The 24,888-nt window shown below is 49.1% G+C and overlaps 1 protein-coding gene across 3 annotated transcripts in view; it reads right to left on the minus strand.

The window, feature by feature from the left end:
• The window catches only part of Dock1 (dedicator of cytokinesis 1), a 407,862-nt gene that overhangs the window by 259,262 nt on the left and 123,712 nt on the right, over nt 1–24,888 (minus strand). For all 3 annotated transcript variants that reach the window (XM_048338032.1, XM_048338033.1, XM_048338031.1), the window contains exons 24-25: nt 14,217–14,287; nt 10,461–10,567 (exon numbers count right to left, since the gene is read on the minus strand). In XM_048338032.1, the coding sequence (XP_048193989.1) occupies nt 10,461–10,567; nt 14,217–14,287 (178 nt within the window). The remainder of the gene's footprint in view (nt 1–10,460; nt 10,568–14,216; nt 14,288–24,888) is intronic.

The following is a 24,888-nucleotide window of genomic DNA, read 5'->3' on the forward strand; positions in this document are numbered from 1 at the left end:
GGCCACCCAGTGGGCCACACAGTCCATACGAATGGGCCGTGGGGACGGCAGCAGCTCGTCCCACACCCACGCCCGTGCGCGCCACAAGGATTACGGTCTCCAGTCGTTCAACATCTGCTCATCACAGCTGCAAGGACGGAAGCCAGCATGATTAATACCCTGGTAATAGGCACAGAGTAAAAAAATATTAATCTTTATAAAAGGTATTCAACAGGCATCATCAGCTTATAAATGTCCAAGTAGAATATCCGTCTCTAGCCCCGTTACAGCTCTACACTAAAGTGAGAGGCAGAAACGAGGATGAATTTGTCCATTTAAAACATTCATTTTTTATGAACACTGAGTAATGTGCTTCTTAATTTTTAGTTTGGTCACATTAAACAAATGATCCATAAAGTGCATTTAATAACCTTGTGTGTGTGTGGCAAAGAACTGAGAGCCAAAATAACACTTTTAATGAGAATTAAACGGTGGGAGCTATAGAAATGGGGAATGCATGCGATTCATCTTTTATGGACGATCATCTTTTCAACCATCGACGAATCCCAGGCCCATGTTTCAAGGTGCTCGGAACCAGCCCACGAGGGGCAGAGCCGCGGGACGCCATGCCCGCTCTGGGGGGCCGGCCACGCGAGGCGTCTCCTGACCTCTCCTTGGCACAGGTGAGGGGGTGGGGAGCTGTCAGATGCATCTAGCCATGCAGTACTGAGCAGAAGCCCAGCCACAGCGACACTCCTGAGGCCCACGGCAAACATGGCCTACGCGTGGGCAGGTGCGTGCAGACATGTAAACACTTGGACACATTTACATACCAAATGCAGCAGAATTCCCCCAGCAACTGTCTCAACAAAACAAGTCGTAAAAGTCAGCAGCTCTACGAGACTTTCATAGTACCCACCCACGATACATTGTTTTCCCTACAGAACATTAGTTGCCGGAGGGGGAAATGGAATAAAACATGTTTGGTGTTTACTCCTGCTGGCTGGGCACCTTCTGAGGTACCATGGTCAGAAGAGAACAACTGATCAGCTATGTGCTGACACGATCTGAAATGCGGCAGTCTACACTCCAGCCATCAAGTGCCCATTGTCACAGCATTTTCATTGGGAGGATGGCAGAGCAATCCATCATGGCAATCGGAGGAGGAACAGCCCGTCAAACAACGGGGAAGAAGACGGCTGAAACCACATCTTTCTAGTGTTGTCGTTTGTCCTCACAGAAAGAAAGAGATCTGCAAGTAGAAGAGCATGCGCATAGTAGATATTCTCGATACTTGCTTTGGAGATATTCTCCTTCAGAAAAGAGGTCAAAGTTCCACGAGTCTTATAGGCGAGTATCAGGTGTCAGAAGAAATGGATAGAGAACCAATGGAGACACATGCAAATGAGCCCCCTTCATAACCACAGGAAAAGATAGTAAAACTAAAGCTAGCTCACAACTAGCATCCTCACAACTATAATCGAGAGTATATCAGTTCAAGGGCAGCCTAGGCAGAAATGTCTAAGAGATTTCATTTCCAAAATAACCAGCAAAAAAAAAGAGTAGAAAGTATCATTCATGTGTGGTAGAGCATCAGCCAAGTAGTCTTTGTGAGTGTAATGCCTTGAGTTCAAACTCCATTACTGGAAAGAAGGAAGGGGGGGATGGGAAAGGAAAGGAAGGGAAGGGGAAGAGAGATAAGAAAAGAAAAGAAACTAGGAAGACTAAAATCAAATTCCAGGGAAGACTGTGCGGGAAAGCTGGTCAGGCAGGAGTCTTGTCAGAGTGGACAGAGGTAGATTAGGGAGGTGGCTTGGGGAGGTAGAGAGAAATTCTCTAGCACTACCAGTGTGTGAGCAGAATCCCATCACATGGAAACCGAGAAAACAGAAAAGACAGGATGATGAGAAGGTGTGCATTTTTTAAACCAGGGAATACAGGTAGCCAAGAACGCAGGTTTTTTGGAACTGTACTGAATTCAGGGGCTTGCACACTTGCTCAGCATGATCACCCAAGGCTGGTACTCAACCACTGGAGCCATGCCTCCTCTTCTAGCCTTTTTTTTTATTAATTCATTTATAGCTTTAAAAAAAACTGGTTAATCAGAAATAAGCATCTCATAGACTTGTCTGTCCAAGATGGCTTTAAACCATGGACCTCATCTCAGCCTCCTGAATAGCTAGGATTACACCTCCTGCTTGCCATAACAAGGAGAGGTCTATGTGAAAACCAAGTAATCTGGAGCATCTATTACCCCAGCTTCTGGGATGGTGCACACAGGAAGATCACAATTTGGAGTCAGCCAGGACAAAATGGTTTGTGTGACCTACCTTAAAAAACAGCAAGCATAGTTGTGTGCTCCTGTAATACCAGCAGTGCTAGAGGCAAACATAGGAGGATATCAGTCCAATTCTAGCTCAAGTAAAAAATACAAGACCCTATTGAAAAAGCAAACCAAAGTAAAAAGGGTTGCCTGTCAAGTATGAGGCCAGAGTTCAAACCTCAGTACTGCTGAGAAAAAGAAAGGCCAGGAGCCAGTGGCTCACATCAGTAATCCTAGCTACTCAGGAGACTAAGATCTGAGGAACATGGTCCAAAGCCAGCCCAGGCAGGAGAGTATGTGTGATTCTTATCTCCAATTAACCACTAGAAAACTGGACGTGGTGCTGGGGCTCACTAGTAGAGCATTAGCCTTGAACCTAAAAAGTTCAGGAACGGGGCCCAGATCCTGAGTTCAAGCCCCACAACCAGAAAGAAAGAGAAGTAAAGAAAGGAAGGACTGCAGGCTGATCTTGACCAACAAGACAATAGCCTGCTCAGAAGTCAGCACAGAACAGAGAATAAATAGACTGACAACTGGCTCTGACAATTTAGCCACAGATAAGTCTCTCCACTCAGAAAGAGAATAGAAAGACGATTAAAACTCCATGAACATATAAACAAAGCCATAAGTATAAACCACACTGTTTTATTCATGTGTGTGCTTATTTACTCATTTATTTGTATTCCATACAGCATCTGACGATAATTCAGTTTTTAGAACGTATTGCTCATGCAGTGGGCGTGAAACACGTTAGGAAAAGAGTGGGAAAAGAAGGGTAAAGATCCATCCCCTTAATCAGCACCATGGTGGTGGACAGCTCCCTGCCTGGGATTTTTGCATGCAGACCAGGCTTCTTAGTTAACTGTGATGTCCTTATCTGTAAATTGAGATAATTATTCTTTTCCAATTCTATGTTTTAAAGTTGATGACTCTAAAGACTCTCAGAGGAATACAGCTCACTAACCCCACAGTCCTGAGCACAGAGCAGGTGATCAATAAATTATGAAGGGACTGAAATGGATATAATTAAGAAACCAAAAATTGAGTTCACCCTCCTAGATTCAATAAGCAATTTCTAAAAGCTTGCACTGTTTTAACAAATGGTCTTTTCAAAAACACATATAATGAAAGATACTGAAGGAGATATACAGTCTAAGGGATTATATATATAAAAAAGGGGATACTGTATTTCAAAAAAAAAAAAAGGATTTCCTGTAGGCAAGAAGATTTAAAAAAATAATAAAACAGAAGAGAAAATGATGTTTATATTCCATTATTTAAAGGAGTTAGTCCTCAGGGTTCACAGCTGGCAACATTCATTAGAAGTCATCAACACAGCTATCTAATTAAAGAATTCCAGAATGCCGCATAAGTGGTACACTAAATGACTGGAGCAAAATTAGCCCCAACCCCAATTTTTCTCCCTGTACATATCCATCATGTGAACAAAACTACTTGTGAGTGGCTCTAGTTTTCAGATCTTTTTCCATAGTAGAGACGCTCCAGAGACATTAGTTTGATTTATTCATGCATAGAAAACATTAGAAACCATATTTTAGTATAGGTCTGTATAATAACACAGGCAGCTAATCCTGTCCATGATAGAAAGCAAAAGAAATTGATTAATACAGACAATTTTAAATACATATATATCCTATATGTACATATATATATCCTATATTTCCATTTTTGGACTTAATATCTATAAAAACAGGAATCTGAGTTCACTATTTCCAAAGAGCAAAATCCCAGTAGATATTCAGGGCTTTGCCCTGAGACCTCAAAGGGCTGCTGTAACTAATGTTTCACCATTAACAGAGTTTTATTCTGCTTGATCACTAGAAGATTCATTTGCCTTGAAAAGTCGAATAGAAAAAAAAAAACACAAAAAACCAACCAAGCCCTTTAGGCCTAGATCCATAAGGACCTCTATATCATACAAAAATGGAGGTTGAATGTTACAAAGGCTGAGGGACAGCATCAGAAAGAAGCCATTAGCCACAGAGCATGAGCTGGCCAGGGCTTTCGGGAAAGGCACATTTCCCAGTGCTAAGCATAGGGAGAATCCAACCAACTACCAAAACACAGCAGCACCAAGCAAACAGACCATGGGCTGCCAATGAACACAGGCTTACCAGAGACAATCCGTCAGGCTACTGAACTGCCTGGCTCAAAGTGACAGACTTCTGCTGAACTTGAGTCATTGAGTCTTCAAACTTTGACCCAACAAATCTTGTACTCCATCCCAAAACAAAGAGGACATAAGGATAAGCTTGCAATAAGCCTTAAATTCAAATCTGTCCATTTCCTAGGCCACCATCAATGTGGAAATAGGAAAAGATCACATCTTGTTAATTAAAACAAGCTACTCAAATGTGTGGTATTCAGAAAAGCCAGGGAAAGGGGTTCATGTCAAGAGAGCAAATGTTCCACCAGGACCTGTGTTTCTACATAAAAGGTCTTGCCAGTGGAGCCAATGCTGTTATCTAACTTATAACTTAGTGCTGGTTGCGGTTGATCTGCTTTATTCCAATTTCTGCGCCATTGTGGTAACAGACCTTTTTGGCATAATTGTAAATCCTAAACCTTAGTCTTCCTTTGTTCAAGTGTTCTCCTTTCTATAAGCGAATTTAAGCTGTACTTTCCACAGTGCTTGTCTTAGAAATGTGGGCATTTCTGGGAGCAAAGTTACAAATGAGCAGATGACAAAGCAGCGACCTTTCCTTCTCTTTGTATCTGGTTTTGAAAATCTGCTCACTCCACACCACCAATTATATGCAAGAGTCATCTTTTGGTGCAGCACATGTCTATTTAGCTGGCTTTCAAGTATTCAAGTCACATGGTGAGACCAGGCTCAGAAGCCATTACCGCCCATTCACTGGCTCTCGTGTGCAGCATGCTAACGAGACAAAGGCCCTTCACCTGAGCAGGGGAGCAGAAACCAGACACCCAAGGGAGCAGGCCACACCAGAACAGGGGACCGGACTCAATGAGCGTGACGCATTCGGGAGCAGTGTCCGGTGCAGAGGGCTCTCATCCTAAGCAAATGCTCTCTGTGACTGGGATTGTTCCACAGATGTGGGAGAGACAGACAGAGTCTGACTATGACTTCATCATTGTCAAAGTTGGGTGGTCGGTACACGGATGTGTGCCGCCGCAGCCTGACTTCCCTCCACTTGGCTAGATGTTAGAAGTCTTATTTTCTTCAAGAATTCTTGAATCCAGAGGTAGATCTCAACTGCAAATGCGCCTCATCAGGTTTCCAGAAACCTGAGGGATCTATAAGTCACAAGGAACCAAAACCAATCTACATGACGACCACCCCTCCCCCGCATCTTGGCGCTCTCTGATGTCCCTGTCTTCCTCATCTCCTTCCACCAGTCCTCTGCAAGGACAACCCCATGCTTCCTCACAACCCCGCCAGTCAGAGCCCCCGACCAGCATCCTCTCCTCTCTCCGTGCAAATGAGTGGGCCTGTGGGCTGGGCCGTGGGAAATCCATGCTGGCTCAGTGCTACAGTTCACTTTCCAGAAACCTAGTTCACTTCTGCTGACCTGCAGGTGGTACAACAGACTCCTTTCCCCACACTATGCGGAAGGTGAAGCCACCCACCCCTTACAAGAAAGCAGTCATCACAATCCCTGACAACCAAGCTCTGTCATGTGCAAGCCCCTCTTGGCATAAATCTATTGATATGGTCCCCACTATATAAAAATTAGAGCCCATTTTTTATGGATACCAGAATCTGTGTTTCCTAGATTGCAATCTTGAAGAGCTCCAAATACCAGTTTGTTGTTCTCAACTGGGCAGATTTTATTCTGGGTGATGGTTAACAAACATGTCAGGGAAGCAGCGACCTTTCAGGAAGAGGCGAAGAAGCCCATACAGAGAGACCCCGAAGGTTTGAGGAGGGTTGCATTTTATCTGCATCCTTGAGCGCCACTCTCCATGAGCAAGCTGATGCAGTCAGTACGACACACAGCTAGACCTAATAAATTAAGTCCTAAAACTCTAGACACATGGAGAACTAATTTGACAGATTCCACTGGGATCAGGAAACAGGACAAAGACAACTATATTTTTTACAAATTAACAAGAAGCAGAAGGAAGTATGGAACACACAGCTATCATATCTCATTAGAAAATGGCTCAGCTTTAAATATTTATACAAACGAAGCGCAGAATACTTTGCAAAACGAATGGCATCTTTGTAAGAGCAGACCAACCAGAAGACTTCGGCTGGTAAATCTGTCCTGACAAGGAGCTAAGACGGGTCTGCAGAAGCAGAGCTTGAAGTTGAGAAGAACTGGGATCATCTTTGCTACTCCTACCAGAAAGCCTCTCAAGACCTAAAGCCTACAGAGGGAAGCGCTTTCAACTGGCCGAGGCATTCTGCCTGGATCCTAGACAGGCAATGCAATTTCAGAAGCACAGTTGGGCAGCCAATAGTGGCTCAGATCACTGTTACTGGATCAGATGATTCTGGGGCTGCCTGTAAATAAGACAAGAGCCTGCCAGCTAATTATGGTTCCCTAATCCCGTGATAATTTTCGATTCCTGTATTCCACACAATCTTATTCATTGCGCTGCGGCTGGCTTATTAGCAAGATCAAAACCTTAGCCTCAGAGGAAGACGACAACTGAGTAAGCCAGTATCTGCCTCACAGAGACACCAAACTTCACAGCCATTCTCACAACAGACATGCTGTAGGACAGCTACGGACCAGCGCTTGTGACCGCATCAACTCAGTTACACCAGGCCGTCCTGAACCTGCCGGATGACACCGCACAGACTGAAGGGGTAGGCGCCAATCAATCAGAGTTTGGCAGTGTCCAGTAGATAATTCAGTGAGTGCAAGTCCCGTGTGTGAGCCCCCCTCGTCCCCCCCCCCTCCCCTGAGAAGCCTGGCTAGCTCTACATAAGCACTTTCCAACCAAAGGAACAACCAGCAGGTCAAGAGAGTCCTTGGGGACAGCATGACACCACACTCAACGTGGACCTAAAAGGGTGACCTGGGAGACTGACAACAAACCCAGCCCTTGTGCTCTGCAGTCTCTGAACTGAGAGCCACAGCCCTGCCGGTCTAGAGAAAAATGACTCAAGTGAGCACAGAACTAGAAAGCACTAGAAAGCACACTGCAGGCCCAGTAAGAAGCAAACACCCGAGTCCAGGATGCTGGAGGATGAGAATTCTCCATCAACGTCATTAATGTAAAAGTTCTGAATATCCTATAAAATTTATAGATGTCTTGGTGAAATGTTGTCTCTTATTATTCTTCTCTTACAATGTTTTCCATAATAAAAACTAAATTTTTTTTTGTTAATTGCACTCACCAAAATTTTTGACGATGAATAGTCAAAGTGTTTTGCTATCCATACTTTTAGTTCTTCTGAAAGACTTGAAATCAACATCACCAGAGTAAAAAAACAATGTAAACGCTTGAATATAATGCTCAGGTCACAGTTCGTTCGCTTTATAAATATACTGCATTGGTTTGATTATCTTCAGTAAAATTTGGTGTATCCATAAAGGAAAAATTATGTTTTCAGCTCAAGCTTTCATGGATTCTCTTTGGCTCTTACTGGTTTTGTTCTTTCCTTCCTGTTTAATCTTTTTTACCTACTGTCAAAAACTGTGCAGAAGTACATGCCCTCAGACAATAATCCGGCCAGTGCTTTAAGGCAACCCCGCTTACCTGTCAGACGGAAGGAACAAATGAGACTTCTTCTTCCCCTGACGTGGCAGGAGCCATTCCACACACTGAGACTCCCCCCACCCCCCAATCACCAACCACATCCACGCCCAACGTGGCGCAGGCCAGCACCCAGGACAAGCCGCTCCAGGCAAGGCCCCACGGGGTCCTAACGACGGGACGATCGCTCAACCGGGTTTCTGCAGAAAACTCCCGATCAAAAGGCGAGAACGTGAAAGAAGTGCCTCAAAACGAAAATGGCGCGCACGGTGCCCATCTTCCCCAGGGCGCTATGGAGGAGGAGCCCTCGCAAGGGGCGGCCAGACGGGCTTGGAGCAAAGACGTGGGACGACACACCTGCCCCTCAACGCCGCAACCTCGCACCACGGGGCTTCCCCTCGGGACACGGGGCCAGCAACTGAGGCCGCTTGGGGCTAGTCAGGGTGGCGAAGGACCCACCCGCTAACCCGGTCCCCAGCGCCTGTGACTCCGCCTGCTGTTCCGGGATAGAATGAGCACTCTGCAAGTACAGCCATAACCCCAGGCTTTTTTATTTTTTTTAAATTCAGATAGTGCTTCTCACACGTTTTTGCCTGTAGGACTGAGCCATGCCTGGCTTATTTGTTGTGATGGAGTCTTGCTAACTTTATTGCCCCAGCTGGCCTCAAGTATTGATTCTCCAAATCTCTGCCTCTTGAGCAAAAGAGATTCAGGCATGAGCGACTATGCCTGGCTGTTCTTTTTTTAAGTTGGCAACAGGTATTAAGCTAGTAAAGATACAGATGATGGGTGTGTGTGTGTCTGTGTGTCTGTGTGTCTGTCTGTCTATACAAGCAATGGCATTGGCATTGGTTAGTAGGGAGGTGTAACATCAGCGATGGTTCTCGTAGGAGCTGGCCACAAACCTTCTGCTGGCTCTTAATACTATGGCAGAAAATGCCATCCACATGGAGCAACACCCCAGCCCCACATGCCAGCCTGAGCGCGTGCGTGCTCTGAGCCCTCTGCGTCCTCAGGCCCTGGGAAACAACCGGACAGCAAGCCAATCAAGCCTCACAATCGAGAGAAAAAAGAGACTACTGGGTCCTTCTGTTTATCTATTTACTTTCTTGTGCCAGTACCGGGACTTGAACTCGGGGCCTAGGAGCTGTCCCTTAACTTTTTTCGTCAAGGCTGGCACTCTATCTTTTGAGCCACAAATTCTACACTCTGGGTTTTCCTGGTTGGTTGGACCTAAGCCTCTCACAGTCCTCCCTGCCCATGCTGGTTCAAACTATGATTCTCAGACTCTAGCCTCCGGAGTAGCTAGGGTTTTATTTTTTCTTTTTAACCTAATGGTGTGTTCTGATCCCTGTGCTTGAAGTCCCAGGCCGTGGAACAACCTGATTGTCCTTTTGGAAGGTGAGAGCCCGCGTCTGAGGCAGGGAAAGTCAGTACGGTGGCTTCAGGAGGCTAACAGGCTCCGGGGTGGCCACGGCTCTGCGGGGCACAATCCCATCCAGAGGAAGCCCGCACACTTTCTTGACGTAAGCCTCAGCAACAAGCGTACCTTCCCGTGCAGGTGACTAACTTACATCAAGAAGGAGATTAAAAGCAGCCAGTGAACCCAGTCCAGAAGCCCAGGAGACCCGACGGACCAGGCGCGCTTGGTTACTGAAGCGGCCCTCCCACCCAGGCCGCTTGCCCGCGGAAGCCGCCCCGGGCATGCCCAGCAGCTCCACGCCGGAGGACAGGAGGGGCTACACGGAGAGACCCACGGTCCAAACACGGGGGCGAGGAGGGGGGGCTGGTGCAGAGAGGAGACGACACCTACGCTGCCCAGCCGGAATGTCACTCCACACAGGGCAGCCAAGGGAGGCTGAGGAATTACGAAAAGGTTTTAAGCTTTCAGTAAGACTGCCTGACAGGTGTAAAATATTAATTCAATCTGTCCAAATAGCGAGGAAATGATTAATGAAATGGGTGGGAAGATAATGGAGCAAAATTCAAGGCGATGCATGGAATGAATGACTTCGGGAGTCATTACCATCCGTATCCCTCTGGGTGGGCTCCAGAAAACCCTGTCAACGCACACCGGCTTTCTGAGAGGGCAGGACCGTTCCTGGTACATTTCAAGAAAACTTGAATTTTTTTTTTTCATTGCAATCATCTTGATGGCAGCAAGTGATTGCCTCCCCAGGAGAGACAATCACACATTTTAAGGGCTACAATGTATGCTGATTGGACCAGGGCTCAGGTGCTGCACTTAAATTACAAACCAGGAGCGTGTGCCTCTCTTTGTCAATGATCTATTACCTATGTCACAGGTCAATTCCTATTCTCTTGCCGGGCTCCATGTCCCCGTCTGGGGAGGGAGCTGTTGCAGCGGGGACAGCCTCCGCCCCATGGGGTGAGCGGGAGAGGGGGTCACACCTGCACACAATGAATGATGGGACAATTTAACGGTCCTCGGGGTTCCACTCACCGTGCTGTGTGAAGAGGTCACTGTGAACGATTTCAATGAGGCAGTAGAGTTTCTGGATGGTAAGCAAGCCCGTGGGGACGTTGAGGATGAAGTCGGTGAACATCTTGCTACAAGGAAATCCCAAGTGCAAAGATTCAGATTCACATACGCAGAATGTAAGGCCATTATAAGATGCCACTCAGATCTAACTAAGGCTGTTAAAGGCTAATGAACTCCACAGAAAAAAAACCTATACAATACTGTCCAAAGTCCCACTCAGAAAAACCATCTTGACTGTCTTTATCATCACTAAAAATGTCTATGTCTCTCAGATGAGAGGCAATAAGCAGTGTTGGTAGGTAGGTCTTACCATGGGGCTGAGAATGTAAACTGTGCAGACAGTGTGGAAAGCAGAGTTATACCCAGTTACTCTATGAACCAGCAACTCTGTTCCTTGGGAAGAAAGGAAGGGGGAAAGGTGGCAGGAGGGGAAGGAGGGAAGAAGGGAGGGAGGGAAGACAAGACAAGGATAGGAAAGGGGAGGAGCAGGGAAGAGATTGTAAGAGGGAGGAATGGAGAGAGGAAGGGAGAAAAGGGACAGAGAAAGGCAAGGGAGGGAATGGTAGGAGGGAGCGAAGGAGGGCAAAGACCGAGGAAGGGTGGGGAAGGATGTGAAAAGGGAGAGAAAAAGAAAAAGAGGGAATGGGGGAAGGAGGAGAGAAAAGATGTCTCCAAGTATACAAAAACTTGAACAGGACAAAGGAAGATGATTCCCAGCACTCAAAAGGTGCTGACAGCCATCAGCTGTTGAATGGCAAAACGAAATGCCATGTAACCAATCCCATAGCTCATCCAAAGAAAAGAGGGGCCCTGATCTTGCCACGGCGCAGATGAACCTTGAAAACACAATAAGTGAAGGCTGAGCACTGTTGACTCTATTTCTATGAAAGGAGCAGAACAGATAAACCCAGACCCAGTGCCTAAGGGAGGAGATGGGAAATGACGAGAAAATGGCACAAAGGGTATCACGGGAATAATAAAAATGTGACAGACTTGGACTCTGCACTGATGATGGCACAGTTTAGTAAGCATAATAAAAAAACATTGAATTGAACACTCTAAAACAGGCATTATTTCCACAGCATGGAAATAACATGTTTAAATTTTTTTTTTTACTTTTACAAATAGACAACTGACCTTATAAAGAAATGCAACAAAAATGTACATTGTGGGTTTCATGAGATATTGTTTCTTTGGCCAAATTGCAGATTCTATGAAATGCTAATTCATACTGTGGAGGAAGTTTGGAAAAACTGACATGAAAATGTACTGCCAGGGGCTGGGAATATGGCCTAGTGGCAAGAGAGCTTGCCACTCGTATACATGAAGCCCTGGGTTCGATTCTCCAGCACCACATATATAGAAAACAGCCAGAAGTGGCGCTGTGGCTCAAGTGGCAGAGTGAGGAAAAAGGAAACCAGGGACAGTGCTCAGGCCCTGAGTCCAAGCCGCAGGACTGGCCAAAAAAAAAAAAAAAAAAAGTGGAATTAAAAAAAAAAAAAGGGGCTGGGGATATAGCCTAGTGGCAAGAGTGCCTGCCTCGGATACACGAGGCCCTAGGTTCGATTCTCCAGCACCATATATACAGAAAACGGCCAGAAGCGGCGCTGTGGCTCAAGTGGCAGAGTGCTAGCCTTGAGCGGGAAGAAGCCAGGGACAGTGCTCAGACCCTGAGTCCAAGGCCCAGGACTGGCCAAAAAAAAAAAAAAAAAAAAAGAAAATGTACTGCCAGAATGCTCATTTGACCTCTTGGAGGGTAACTGGATAATACTTTTTTTTTTAAAGTTTTTAAGAAAACACATGATGAAGTAATTCCACTTGTTTAACTTTCCTAATGGTAATTGGGGCACTTTCTACAATTAGGTGACAGAAAATCTTATTCCACCATACTTTGTAATGATCTAAAAATTGACACAATCCAAGAGCCCTTGGGGAGCTTAAAGACTAGAGCCCTGTTTTCTTTGTAATCAGAAGGCCAAGATGGCCTTGAACCAGGGCCAAGTGGCCATTGATATATAATGGCTAAGCAAAATCATATTAATAATAGGACCAGTATCATGCCACTGTAGGAAAGATTAATTGACTATCACAGGGATAGTGCTTGGAGCAAGCCGGGAGTAGACACACATAATGTCTACTGCTGGGCTGATGTAAATGATGGACCAGACCCAAATGGCCAAAAGATGCTAAAAATTATAATGCAGGAGAGGATGTCATGACATAGAAAATAACATGTCTGCAATGCTGGATCTGGTCACACAGAAGACAAGGTTGATCTCTGTTTGTGTGTGTGTGTGCGTGCGTGCACACGCTGGGATGGAAACCCTTCTGGTTATTTGGTGGTCATGTCCTATAAAACCATGAATGTGTTTTCTCAATAGGGAAATACATTTGCATGATTTTAAGGTGACTCGTGAAGTCAGCATAGGAGGCACTAGAGAAGGACATGCATGCTTACAGAACAAGAGCAGGCAGCATGGAGAAGCACATCTTCTTGAAGTTCCAAGTTGGTGGTGTGAGCACCCATTAATGGGTATTAATGGCCTCTGGTGCCCAGCGAGGACAATGGCCAGACCATGGCTCCAGCCATCTCTGAGCTTCTCAAATGTGCATCAGAAATATCTGGAAGGCTCCAGCCAATACATGAGCCAGCGCCCTCCTCTGGAAGGGCAGGGAAGCACACGGGATGGGATTTTCCTAACGCCTTCCCAGGGGGCTCCCAGGCTGTCATCTGAAGAGCCACACTGGAAGGAAAGGAGTCCATGCACACTGCCCAGGGCCCATGGCTTCCTCCTTCTATTGTTTGGGGCACACAAAGCTATAAACCCATGGTGGGGACCCCAGAAGGAAGTTACTGTTTCCCCGCTGGGTGCTGGGCCTAAGTCAGTGTCGCCCCAGATGCTCCCATCCCACCGTTCCGGGAGATGAGAGGGCCAGGATGGTCACACAGGACAGGAAAAGGGCTGTCTGTAATCGAGTTGGCCACTCAGGGGCAGAGGGACACTTCCTAATATCTGGGAGATCTCTGAGGACTGATACACTGGGCGCCATTCGCCTGCCCCTGCAAGTCATTCATTACATCACACCAAAACCAAGGGAGAAAAAAGCAGACAAGGGCCATGCGATTCTGACCTGCAGTGGAATCCCTCAGGGGAGGGACTCACTGTTAGTATAAAGGGGGCTCTGGCCCCCGCCTCTCGCAGCCAGAAGGCACAGTGCCCTCCTTCCTCATAGCTTGTTTGGGGGAGTTTTGACTTTAGCATTTCCATAGATGACAACTTCTGATCATTCTTCCTGTGGGCCCCAGCTCTCAATTTGGAGCTCACAAAGAGAAGCTGAACATTGCTGCACAGAAAGGGGGTTGACACGGGACTGGGAAGGCTCTCTGTATAGGCGCCAGGTGCTGGAGACTTAAACCAACACCCACATGTTCAAATCCAAACCCTGAAGTGTGCAAAATGCCAAAGTTGTGTCACATTCCCACTGGGCAGCAACCATCCTCCGCAAATGTCACTCTGTGGATGGGCGACAGCTTTGCCAAAGGAAGTCCCATGGAGCAAGGGGTCACTGATACATCAGCAGCATGCATTCTGGAATGATCCAAGCACCGACTGACGTGGTCGCGACAAGGATGCCAGGCTTCCCTGTGTACCCGGTGCCTGGCTTGAGGCCCCATGTGGCAATGCTATGCGCCCACTCCCAACCCACGCTACCTACCTGAGCTCCTTGGGGTCAAACACCAGCTTCACATCGTTGACAATCGTGGGCAGGTATTTCAGTGCCGCGCCCTGCAGACCAGAACACAGAAGGAGGCTGAGCAGGCTGACAAATGCCAACGAGAACTCGTAATTCCAATGAAGAACCAGCGGGAAACAAGAAGAGAAGGACGCCTTCCAGGAGAAGGGCTGGGGGCAAACCACAATGCAAACAGAACAAAGCCAAAGGTCGGGTCCAAGAAAATGGTCGTTTCTTACACAGTTGTGTTGACACATAATAATTAATGGAAACTAACATTTACCACCTGTAGAGCAAGGGGTTGAGCAGGTGCGTGGTTTTCCTCCCTTCCCAAAGCCTCACATAACAAAACAAAGGCCTGTTCCCTACAGCATTCCTCTTATTACAGCAACAGCAACCACTAACATGACTGTTTTTGTGACAGTCCCCAAAAGTGTTTTGCTCTACTGGTATAACCCCATTGTGTTCTTTAGTAAACTTACCTCCTACACTAATATTCTCCATCTTCTAGAAAACCCTGAGAGTAATGGCAGTGATAGACGCAGTGGCCTGCTATGCACTGGGTGATAGCAGGACCCTTGTATAATATTTTGTTGTTAATTCTAACAAAACTCCTGTGGAGTTGTTAGCTGGGGGAAGAAACTGTGATGGAGATATTAATTATTTTGCTCATGTTCACACAGCTAGAAGTGAGCTAAGCAAAGGAAATTCAATTTGAGAGAAGTCAGGGACTCTAAGACTTTGGTTCTACCTGTTGAGTGGCATTCCTGATACGATGTGCTCTGACCGGTGATGCTGAGGGACTCCTGTACCAGGATCAGCTCTATCCCCCTGAATGACATCAGGTTCACAACAGACACTTCAAGGGATTGCAGGAAAGCTCAGAATCAAACGGAAAAGAGAACAGATGACACTTGAGACGCAGAACAACACCATACCTCTTATGTAGACAATGGATACCACTGCTCTCCAGAAGGAAGTAGACAGAAACTCACCTTGTGAACACCGCCCTGCACACACATGCTCAGTGGATTGCTAGCAAAGCCCAGTCTCCTAACATCACTGCCAAACAACTCCCATTCTCTAACTCGCACACCGCACGGACACTCACTTCAAATACATGCTAGGTTTCAAATGAGCAACTCGGGACAACAATGCTTCCAGAAGAAAATACTTGTGAACTTGGGGCCAAGCAAAGATTTCTCAGACACAATCCTAACTGCAGTTTACAAAAGAAAACATCCATGCAAAACAAGAGCTCAGACCGGGAAAGATGCCTTTCTGATGAAAGAGCAGACACTAGCAACAAATCAGCTCCTGGTAAAAGCTTGTATCTAAGATGTAAAAAGACTTCAAGCTCCATAATGAAACAATCTCTGGTACTGAGGAAGAATAGACAGAAGACCTGAAGCTCTTCTCTAGGGAAGAAAGAGGGATTCAAATACACACCTGAAGATGTTTGGTATCACACCTCAGGAAATACAAACAACAACCACAGACAGGTACCACTACACCCATCAAAACCGACACCAGCTGGAACAGACCAACTGCATGCATCCGTGGCAATGCCAGCTTAGGAAAGAACTTAGCAACTTCTTCCTGGGAGACCTGCACGGTCGCAGGACGAAGGAGCGCGGCCCTGGGTACTTCTCCCTGGAGAGGTGAAAAGGAAACTGTGCCTGTGCGATATCCATAATGGAGCTAGACAGCACCCCAAATTCCCTGAGGAACCTCCCCCCCCCCACACACACACACACAGATGAACCTGAGCTGCACTTGTATAAGTAGAACAGTAAGCCAAACTCAAAAGCCATACACTGTGTGATTCCATTTCTGTAAAAGCTCAAACTTCAGAGACGCAGGAAATAGCAGCAGCTACCGGGAGGGGAGATGAGGGCCGGCCCAGGGTCTCCATGGAGGAAGAAGCGACAATTAAGTATATTGCCTGGACATAGATCCATACCTAGCTTGTACGCAGGCCAGGAAAGCGTCGACTTACATAGCCAGATTCAATCGCCGCAGAGGAGTTTAAGTGCCTAATCTACCCACGCAACAGCTACCCATCTGACACGTTCCAGAAGCTCGGCGACCAGCACTGACACCTTGGGTGCTCAGGACATGCTCGGCAGGGCGGTGCAAGGCCACCCCTCTTACAGATGAGGCCGTGACGGCGCGATCGATGGGATCCCCAAAGCTCGCACGTGCAGCAGCCCGCCCCCCAGCAAACACCCCGTTCCGGCCTCACCACGAACAGAGCGCAGGGGGGGCATCTTTACCCCCAGGCCGCCACTGCGGACAGCAGGGTGATTTTCACCCGTACACCCCCAACTCCTTGTAAGAGTCAACCCTATCTTTCAGTGCGGAACAGACCAAGGGATTCCAATCAACTCCTGCAGGTTGTGATTGAAGACAAGATTATATACGTATAATATGTATGTAATTTTATATATATATATGTGTGTGTATATATATATATTATATATATATATATAATTTCATTCTGGTTTCAGACGTTCGGCTTGGATTACCTCAGACTTAGCTTGGAAAATATTTATCATGACATTTAATAATAAGCACCTGCCCAGGCTGATTGCTCAGTCTCCTGAAGTGCCTCGTTTGGTCGTCTGATGGATTTCCAGAGGGGAAGGGATGAACAGGCTGCCTGCATTTTATTCCGTACCCCACAAAGTGTCCCTCGCCTTCGGCCGCTTCATAACCTCCACTCCTCAGGGACGGGGCTGACAGCGGCAAACCAGACCGCCACGGAGGCCCAAGTTGCGCTGTGGGGCCTCTGCCCGATGAGCCGGGTCCCCGCGGGCCGGGGAGCGGGGCACAGGAGCGAGCGGAGCGCTGCGTGTCACCCTGTGGGGACGAGGCTGAGCACAGACCCGACCCCGACCCCGACGCCCCCTGGCCCTGCCCACCGCGCTGCCGCCACCCCTCCCCGGGAGCCCAGGGCGCTGGCTTCCCAGCCGCCATCTTCAGTCCCGCCCCTCCCCCGGCACCCCGGGCACGGCCCCCGGCTCCAGGGACCCCTCACCCTGGCTGCTCCTCCGGGGGCCTCCCCTCCGGCCAGGCCAGCCACTGGACGGGCCGCCATGTACCCCGCCACTCTCGGCCCCGGTGGGCACCTGGCCTGCTTCTCCCCACCCTCACCCCACCCCCGCCCCCCGAAGCCGCGTCACCGGCACCCAGACATGACATCTCCCAAGACGCTCCTCTTCCTCTCAGCCACCCCCCTGCGGAGAAGCCGGGCGCAGGCCACCCTCATGCTCCTCCCCCCTGGCTCTGCCACCTCCTCCCTTCTGCGGACACCACCCGGTCACGTGCCTGCAGTCCCCCCGAGTCCTGGTGCAGCCTCCTGACTGGCCTCTCGGCCCCCACACGGGGCCCCTCTGTCTATTCCTCGCTGGCCCTCCCGGGCAACTGCACACCTCTGCCCCTGGGAAAGGGGAGGGAGACCTGGCCAGCACCCCCGGGGTGTCCTGGGTCGTGCCTCGCCTCCCGGTGAGAGGTCCACTCTGGGGGACCCCTCCACGCAGGCTTCACCAAGTCCACTTTGTCAAGCAGTCCCCTCGTCCAGACACTGTCCCTGCACTCCCCCACAGGCCGCCTCGGCCAGCGGCTGACCCCCCTGCTTAGCGGAGACCTCGCTTCTCCAGGACTCAGGGATGACAGCCAGCACCGCGAGGCACCCCCCACACACACTGCAGACGGCACCCCGAGGATCGCTTCCACCCTCTGCCCTCACAGAGCCCACGGAGCACGGCCAACCTCCACGACGGGCAAATGACTGAGAGGTGCCGGTGCCGTCCCAGTCCTCGCAGGAGTGCAGCCGTACCCGTCCCACGTCAGAGTGGAGAGAGGAAGGACACGCCCCACCCGCGGGGGGCTGGCACACGGCAGCGGGGCGCCCCCTCGCAGAGCCACGCCGCCAGCACCCGACTCCACGCGGGCCGGTGCCGGCGCCCGGCCACGCGAAGGACCGCGTGACACGCCGCCATCGCCCACCCACGCTAAGGATCACACGCCACGCCCCCAGCACCCGACTCCACACAAAGGATCGCGTCTTGTCTCGCCCACTCTGCACACTGGTGTCCTGTCATGCGTTTCCAGCACGGTGGGCTCCACCGCAGAGCAGCAAAGCTCCTGCGTCCTCTGCGGACCCGGCTGCTGTACAGAATCCATGCCTCCCTCGAGGGAGGGGACGGCCCTCACTTCCAGAGGATGGTCCATAGACGGTGCGCCCGGTATAGACGTCGGGCACTTCTCTGCGGGTGGACAGCACTGGGCAGAACCTTACAGAGACGCTTCTATCAATACAAGTCCAGACGCTCACAGCAGCCCTGACACCAGCAAAACCAGGGATCAATACGACCCGCCTCCGGAGGCCACTGGGAGAAGAAAACACTTTGTGCAGGTGATGAGCTCGACTCGGGCTTCCGGCACAACCCTGACACGGACAGCTCCCAGCTGGAGACCCCAAGTGAACCTACTCACTGGAACGCCCGCCGAGGAGACTGCCGTCCTGAGCAGATCAAACCGCAAGCTTCATCCACGGGAAACTTCCACTGGAAGCCCGGCCCTTCCCGGCACACAGAGGCACGGACGGGAGACACCAAAGGTGCCGAAGGCGCCGAAGGCTTTGGCTGGCCTCGCGTGATCTTCAGGACTTTTCCTATTTCAGTGCGGGTCTTCATGTCCGGTGAGGAGCCGGCCTCCCTGCTCCCCGGGCACTGCAGAGGGACAGCCACCCATCCATCTCCCGGGACTGTGGAGAGGGTGGAGCAGAGGACTAGGCTGTGGTATGATCCCAGGCATGAGGAGCTGGGTGGAGGGAGAGCCTCTCCCTCTCCTCACAGAGCCGGGGACCCGGATCCGGCCCCAGCCAACGCAGAAGAGCCCTGCGCCAACACCTGCACAACGTCGCCGAACAACATCGCCAACTCTCCTCCCAATCACCAAGTCCTACGCGAATCACGAACAGATATTGGCTTTTCAAGCACGTGACTTCTTCCTAATTATTTTTAAACCCAACAAAATGAACGTGATAGCAGTTTAAGGCCTCCCTCGAGTTTCCCTTTGAAGCTCCGGTGTGTCCACGGCGGGATGGAAAGGCCCGCTCCCAAGGCTCTGAGGACGACGTCACTCTCGGGCGCTGACCCCACGGTACTGAATCCGCGCACACATTCAGGGCAGCGCAATGCACCGAAGATCCCAGCACGGAGCACCGAGTGCGAGGCGGGGGAGAGCGCGGGAGTGCAGAAACGGAATGCGAGAAAATCCTGCGTGACGGCAGAGTTAACTCTACTTGTATGAGAAGATGCACAGCCAGCCAGCTGACGGGCATCCCGCCTAAACCCAGGTTCTTTTCCTGATGTCTGAGCAAACAGGACTCATGCAGTCAGCAATCGTCTCTCCTAGGAAGGAAAGGGAGCTCCTGGCCGGGTCACGCGCACAAAGAACACAGTGAAACCAAAGTTTTTGAGAGAAGAAGGGGGAAACTCGTGGAAGAACTCTGAGAGGGCAGAAAGTGCTAAAAGTTCCCCAATTACTAAACAGTTTGGGTTAAAGAAATTAAATAAATTTTATCCTCTAAGCAAGTTTAATTGCTAAGCTTCTCACGAGAATGCCAGCTTAATACAAACTGTAAAACAAAAACCCAAAAAAAATGCACTTTCTAGTGAGCATCAGCTTAACATTGTAAGTGTCTCCAGCTAAAAATATTACTACTGCTGATGAGTAATAGATACTATTTTAGGGTAAAGTTCAGGCTACATTATTCAGGATAATTATTTTAATTAAATCCATTAGCATATCTTTTATATAAGATTAGGCGAGCTATCGGTGATACAAAATAAATTTTTCTTGAATAATGCATGAAGCAATTATTAATTTACATATTTCTGGAGAAAAACGCCTATTAAAAGGGTGCCATTTGAAGGTTTCTGAGCTAAAACATATATGCTCCACAAATTCTCCTTTCACACTAAGTGTTCCATCTTTGGAAGATCGGGGGCAGAGCCAAACACTCTCAGAAAGACGAGACGATCCGGACAGGAGAAGCTGAGCAAAGCCACTCTGGCAGGAGGGTCACCTGGGCCCACCCGGGCTGGCTTGTGTCAAACGGCAGGCAGCCAGACGCGATGGCTGGACTGAGTCACAGGCAGCCCTTTTAGCAGTCAGAGGGGGTGCCAGGCGGCGCACTGTTGTAAACCCAGAACTGACTGAAGCTGAGGGAGAATCTAATTCCACGTGGAGCATCAGGGAAACGAGAGAGAGACGGGGTAGGCACGCACAGAACGCGCGTACAGGCTGAGGCAGGCCTGTAAGCACTGCTGCCGCCAATGAAAGCTCACCACAGACTGCCTGGAGGCTGGCCAACCCCCCCTCCCGTCCTCGCCCCCCCCACCCTGCAGCTGGACAGGCAGCAGGGGAGTCTGCCCAGTGTCTTCAAAGAGAGGGCTCCGAGGGGAAGCGCGTGGGAACACCAAGGGCGCCCCCTCTGCCTGCGGGGCCCCTTCCCTGTGCTCGCCCTGCTGCTCACAGCCCCCAGCGCCAGGACACGGGTGCTGGAAGCCAGGCTCCCGGCTCCCAGCCTTGCCTGGCTGGTGCGCTAAGCCCTGCACGGCCTCCATCACCACTCCAACCAGTCCTTGCAGCAAATCAACCCAGACCTCGTGGGTTCCATTTCCCACTTAGACACGGGCTTGTCCCATCTGCCGTGTACTTCCCCGCCGCAACCCTGAGCGGGCGGACCCGGACTCTCCAGGACGGACCCCGCCGGGTCCTCACCGGCTCGGCAGGGCCTCCCTGCAACCAGGCATCACGGGGGTCCCTCAGGAAGGGTTCCGGGGAACACCACGGAGGGTGGGTTCCGTAAGCACGGCCGGAAGTGGAAAAGGCCAGGCAGAGCCGTGTTCACGGGGTTTTTACTCCTCATCCGTGTATCCCACCTAAGCCTCCTGGCTAGCAGAAAACGTGAGCGAACATTCCACAAAAGGACTGCCCGTAGAGGCCGCCGAACCCACTGGAAATGAACGTCCAACGCGGGGCTCCCCGGCTTCGGTTTAATAGAAGTTGTGCACTCTGACAGGGACGTAGGCGCGGGCCACTCGCGGGCAGAGGACTCCAGGTCTCTTCCTGTCTGTGACTCTGAAGGGCGATCCAATTAAACAGGAGAATCACCAAGAAGCCACAGAAATGAATTAAAACGGGCTTCTCCCAGAGCCTGGCTTCCAGTTCATTCTTCTGAGTTACACAAATGAAATAAAGCATATCTTCCGTGTTGCCTTCCCTACAACACGGTTCACACAAATTGGAAGTTATTTGGAAAGCACTATAATCGTTGTCATTTTCAGGCGCAATCACAGAAGGGATAGATAAATTTCAACCAACGCAAGGTCTCATAAAAGATCTAAGCCAGGACAAGCTAAGAAAAGACCGCCAGGGTTTCTCCTGGGCAGATAACCACAAGTCAGTCTAATAGTACTAATAACTTCTGACGGCTACGTTGGGCTCAGAAATGGGCACCACATCCCTGTTTGCAAATGTGTCCCCAAAAAGAGCATTCTGCTCAAGAGGAACAGCTTCCAAAATTGACAGTAGGAAAGAGAAAATGTCACTGGACACGAAGGCAAACAGTGTAATCAGGAAAGGACAATCTCTTTGATGTTCTACAATGACCCAAAAGCACGCTCATGACAAATAACAGACACATGGTGGTAGCTAACTCATTACCAAGTGCAATAAAATTTGGGGTAAATATGACAATGACACTGATAATTGCCAACATCAGAAGAAAAAAACCTGCTAGCTTTCTCTTTGTATTTATAGGAAGCAATTTAGAGCAAATCAGAGAAAACTTTGAAATTAAATACAAACACAATAATAAGAAAATAATGTTTATTGGAAAATGAAATGGCATGATCATCAAAGAACATTAAATAATTCAGCTCTGGGATCTGGGATGGTCTAAGAATTTGACAAACACACGGTTCATAAAGCCAGGATAAGCAAAGCTTCTCGTGAGAGTCCCATTTATACCCAAGAATTAGTATCAGTAACCAAAGCATCATTTACCTATCTAGCAGCCAGTTAATATGGAAATCACTGATACTTCATGTGGATGGCTATAAAGGAGTTCTGTGAGGCTACTTGCAAATCTTCAGTGTCACCTCACCATATCGTGGCCGGATCCCAAAACCTCAGAGCACTTGCACAAGAGATGGGGAATGGTGGTGGATTGAGATTCATTTAGCTCTGCATTCCTTTCTAGTTCATACTTGTAAGAATGTGAACCTAGACCTACCTGGGTGTCATCGACCTTGTGAAAAGAGCACATGGTAGCATCCGCACAGGTGTCTCCGACGTATGTCACTGTCACAGTGTTCCTGGTCCTTAACATGAAGTCCTCCAACAAGGCACTTTTGACAAAGCACAGGGGTGTTTTCCCCAAAGCCACAAGTGCCCATTTAGAAAATATGAGCAGTGGTTGCGATCAGCTAGGTACATATTCATGATCTTTCATGGGCTCTACAACATAGATTTTTAGATGATTTTTAACATGACCTTTAAAAGGCTTATTTAAAATGACATCCAACAATTGTATTCATGCCAGCAGGAAAATGCCAACTATATGTTAAGTTTCCTTGCTTCTCTTTTTAACTCATTCACTAGGTAACTTCTAAAATCGTGCCAAACCAGTATGGAGGTTTCAGGGGACAGGGTTTTGATAATGTGGTCGGTGCTCGTGTTTGTATGTAGTTCTGTGTGTGTGCGCGTGAAGAGTGTGCACCCACTGTTAGGAAAAGAACAACAGGAGTGTTAGAAGTCTCCACAGCAACGGTGGTGGGCTTTCACTGACTAGTACGGACGAGAGGCGGGGGCTGCAGGCAGCGGACAGTCTTCCCTCCTAGACCCGGGGACTTTTCCAGGTCTGCATCTCCCAGGACCTGCCCCTCACTGAGGGGGTGGCTGTGTCCATCCATCAAATCCCCTCGCAGGTCACCTTCCCCTCCCTAGCTGGTACCCGGATGCCATTCTAGGGGCTCAGCACTTCCCACAGTATCTGGCCCTTAACAGATGCTGGGAAATCTTTGCTTAAATGGATATGTGCATGAGTAAAGTCACCAAAAGGCATTTTAAAAAAAACAAAAAACCACCACCAACTGAAAAGGCACAATACAGACGGGAGAAGCCGGAAAGGAGGGCACCGACTGAAGGAGTTCAGCAACCCAATTCCTGAGTGCAACCTGGGGCACGCCACTAACAACAGCTGCCAGCTGGGGTGGGGGGGGGGTCAAATATGAATTTACAGCCCACGAAAGCTTTAAAAATTTAGATCTGTTCCCCCATGAAGAGACTGAATCCCTCTTCTGTTAAGATCTGGGCATCCTTACTTAAACAAAACGATAGTGGCCATAACCGCAGTTGATTCGGGTGTTTTCTTTTGAGGGATGGCACACCTGGCTCAGTCTCTTCTCTGACCGGAGCAGTCAGCTTTCTGCGACCCCCTTCTCCCGCTCTACCTCGCCTGGCAGCAGAAATCCGCGTCTGTATCGCTGCCCGGCACCTACAGGGCTGCTAGATCGCTAGTGAAAAATCTGGGTGATGATTTATCTTTTCCTATTTATTGACTCAGAAAAGGCTGCCACGTATGTACAAAGCGATTCAGGAGCCACATCATAAAGGGAGGAAAAAGGATAAGAAGAGAGGATCTTAAAGCTCCCTTCCCAAACTGTCAGCTTGAAGCGTCCCTGTTCTACGGGAACCAGGGATTCACAGGAAAGGAGAACCCCGCTTTAGGAAAGCAGGGGCTCACATGCAGAGGCTGGATTACAGAGCGGTGAGTCAGCCAGGCACAGGAACGCAGAGGATCTCTACCTCTTCCAGCCCAGACTGAGCCCTGTAGTCGCTAAGGACCCTCAGCACTACTATGGGAGGCACACAGAGCTCTCTCCTTCCACTCAAACCCTGCTGGAGGTAACAGGCTTCTGCCAGCCCTCTTCCGCAAGGGCATCCCCATCAACCAGCCAGCCTTCACCCACCTCATCATCTTATCCTGATTACCTGTTCCCTGGGGTTGGGGGCAGGGAGAAGGGAGTACACCACGAGGGGAAGACATACTTTGCAAAGAATACACCGTAACGTGTATGTTGCAGTTCCTGAACGCAGAATTGATTCCCCATGGAAACTCACTAGGAAGATAAGGCAAAACAGTATTTTGTGGCCACGTTCACCAGTGTTTCGTTCTGACAAGTGACCCAGTAAATAGGAAATGGTAGCAAGGCAATGCCCCCGGTTCGCTGCTCCAGAAGGGTGTGCTACCTGTACTAACGGATCTCCCCACAGGCTGCCAAAGACGTGTCCAGATGCCCTGAGGACAACCAGCCCCCGAGTCCTTCCCCCAGCACTTGGGAAAGAGCCTTCTTCACAGTCTCACTGATGATTCAGCTCCCTAACTGAGTCTCTGAGCTTGATGTCTTTGCTCAACAAAAGAGTAAGGTCAGGGATAATTAAAAACAGGTACCTGGAGGCCTCTTGAACTGTGGCCCAGAGGACACCATGCATATATTTACCTTGGCTTTCTATACTATCTTTTTAATTACAATATGTAGCATTCACTCAATAACAAAAGATTAATTGTTCAGTC

This window comes from Perognathus longimembris, chromosome 2, assembly GCF_023159225.1.
Source record: "Perognathus longimembris pacificus isolate PPM17 chromosome 2, ASM2315922v1, whole genome shotgun sequence".
NCBI classification, from domain to species: Eukaryota; Metazoa; Chordata; class Mammalia; order Rodentia; family Heteromyidae; genus Perognathus; species Perognathus longimembris.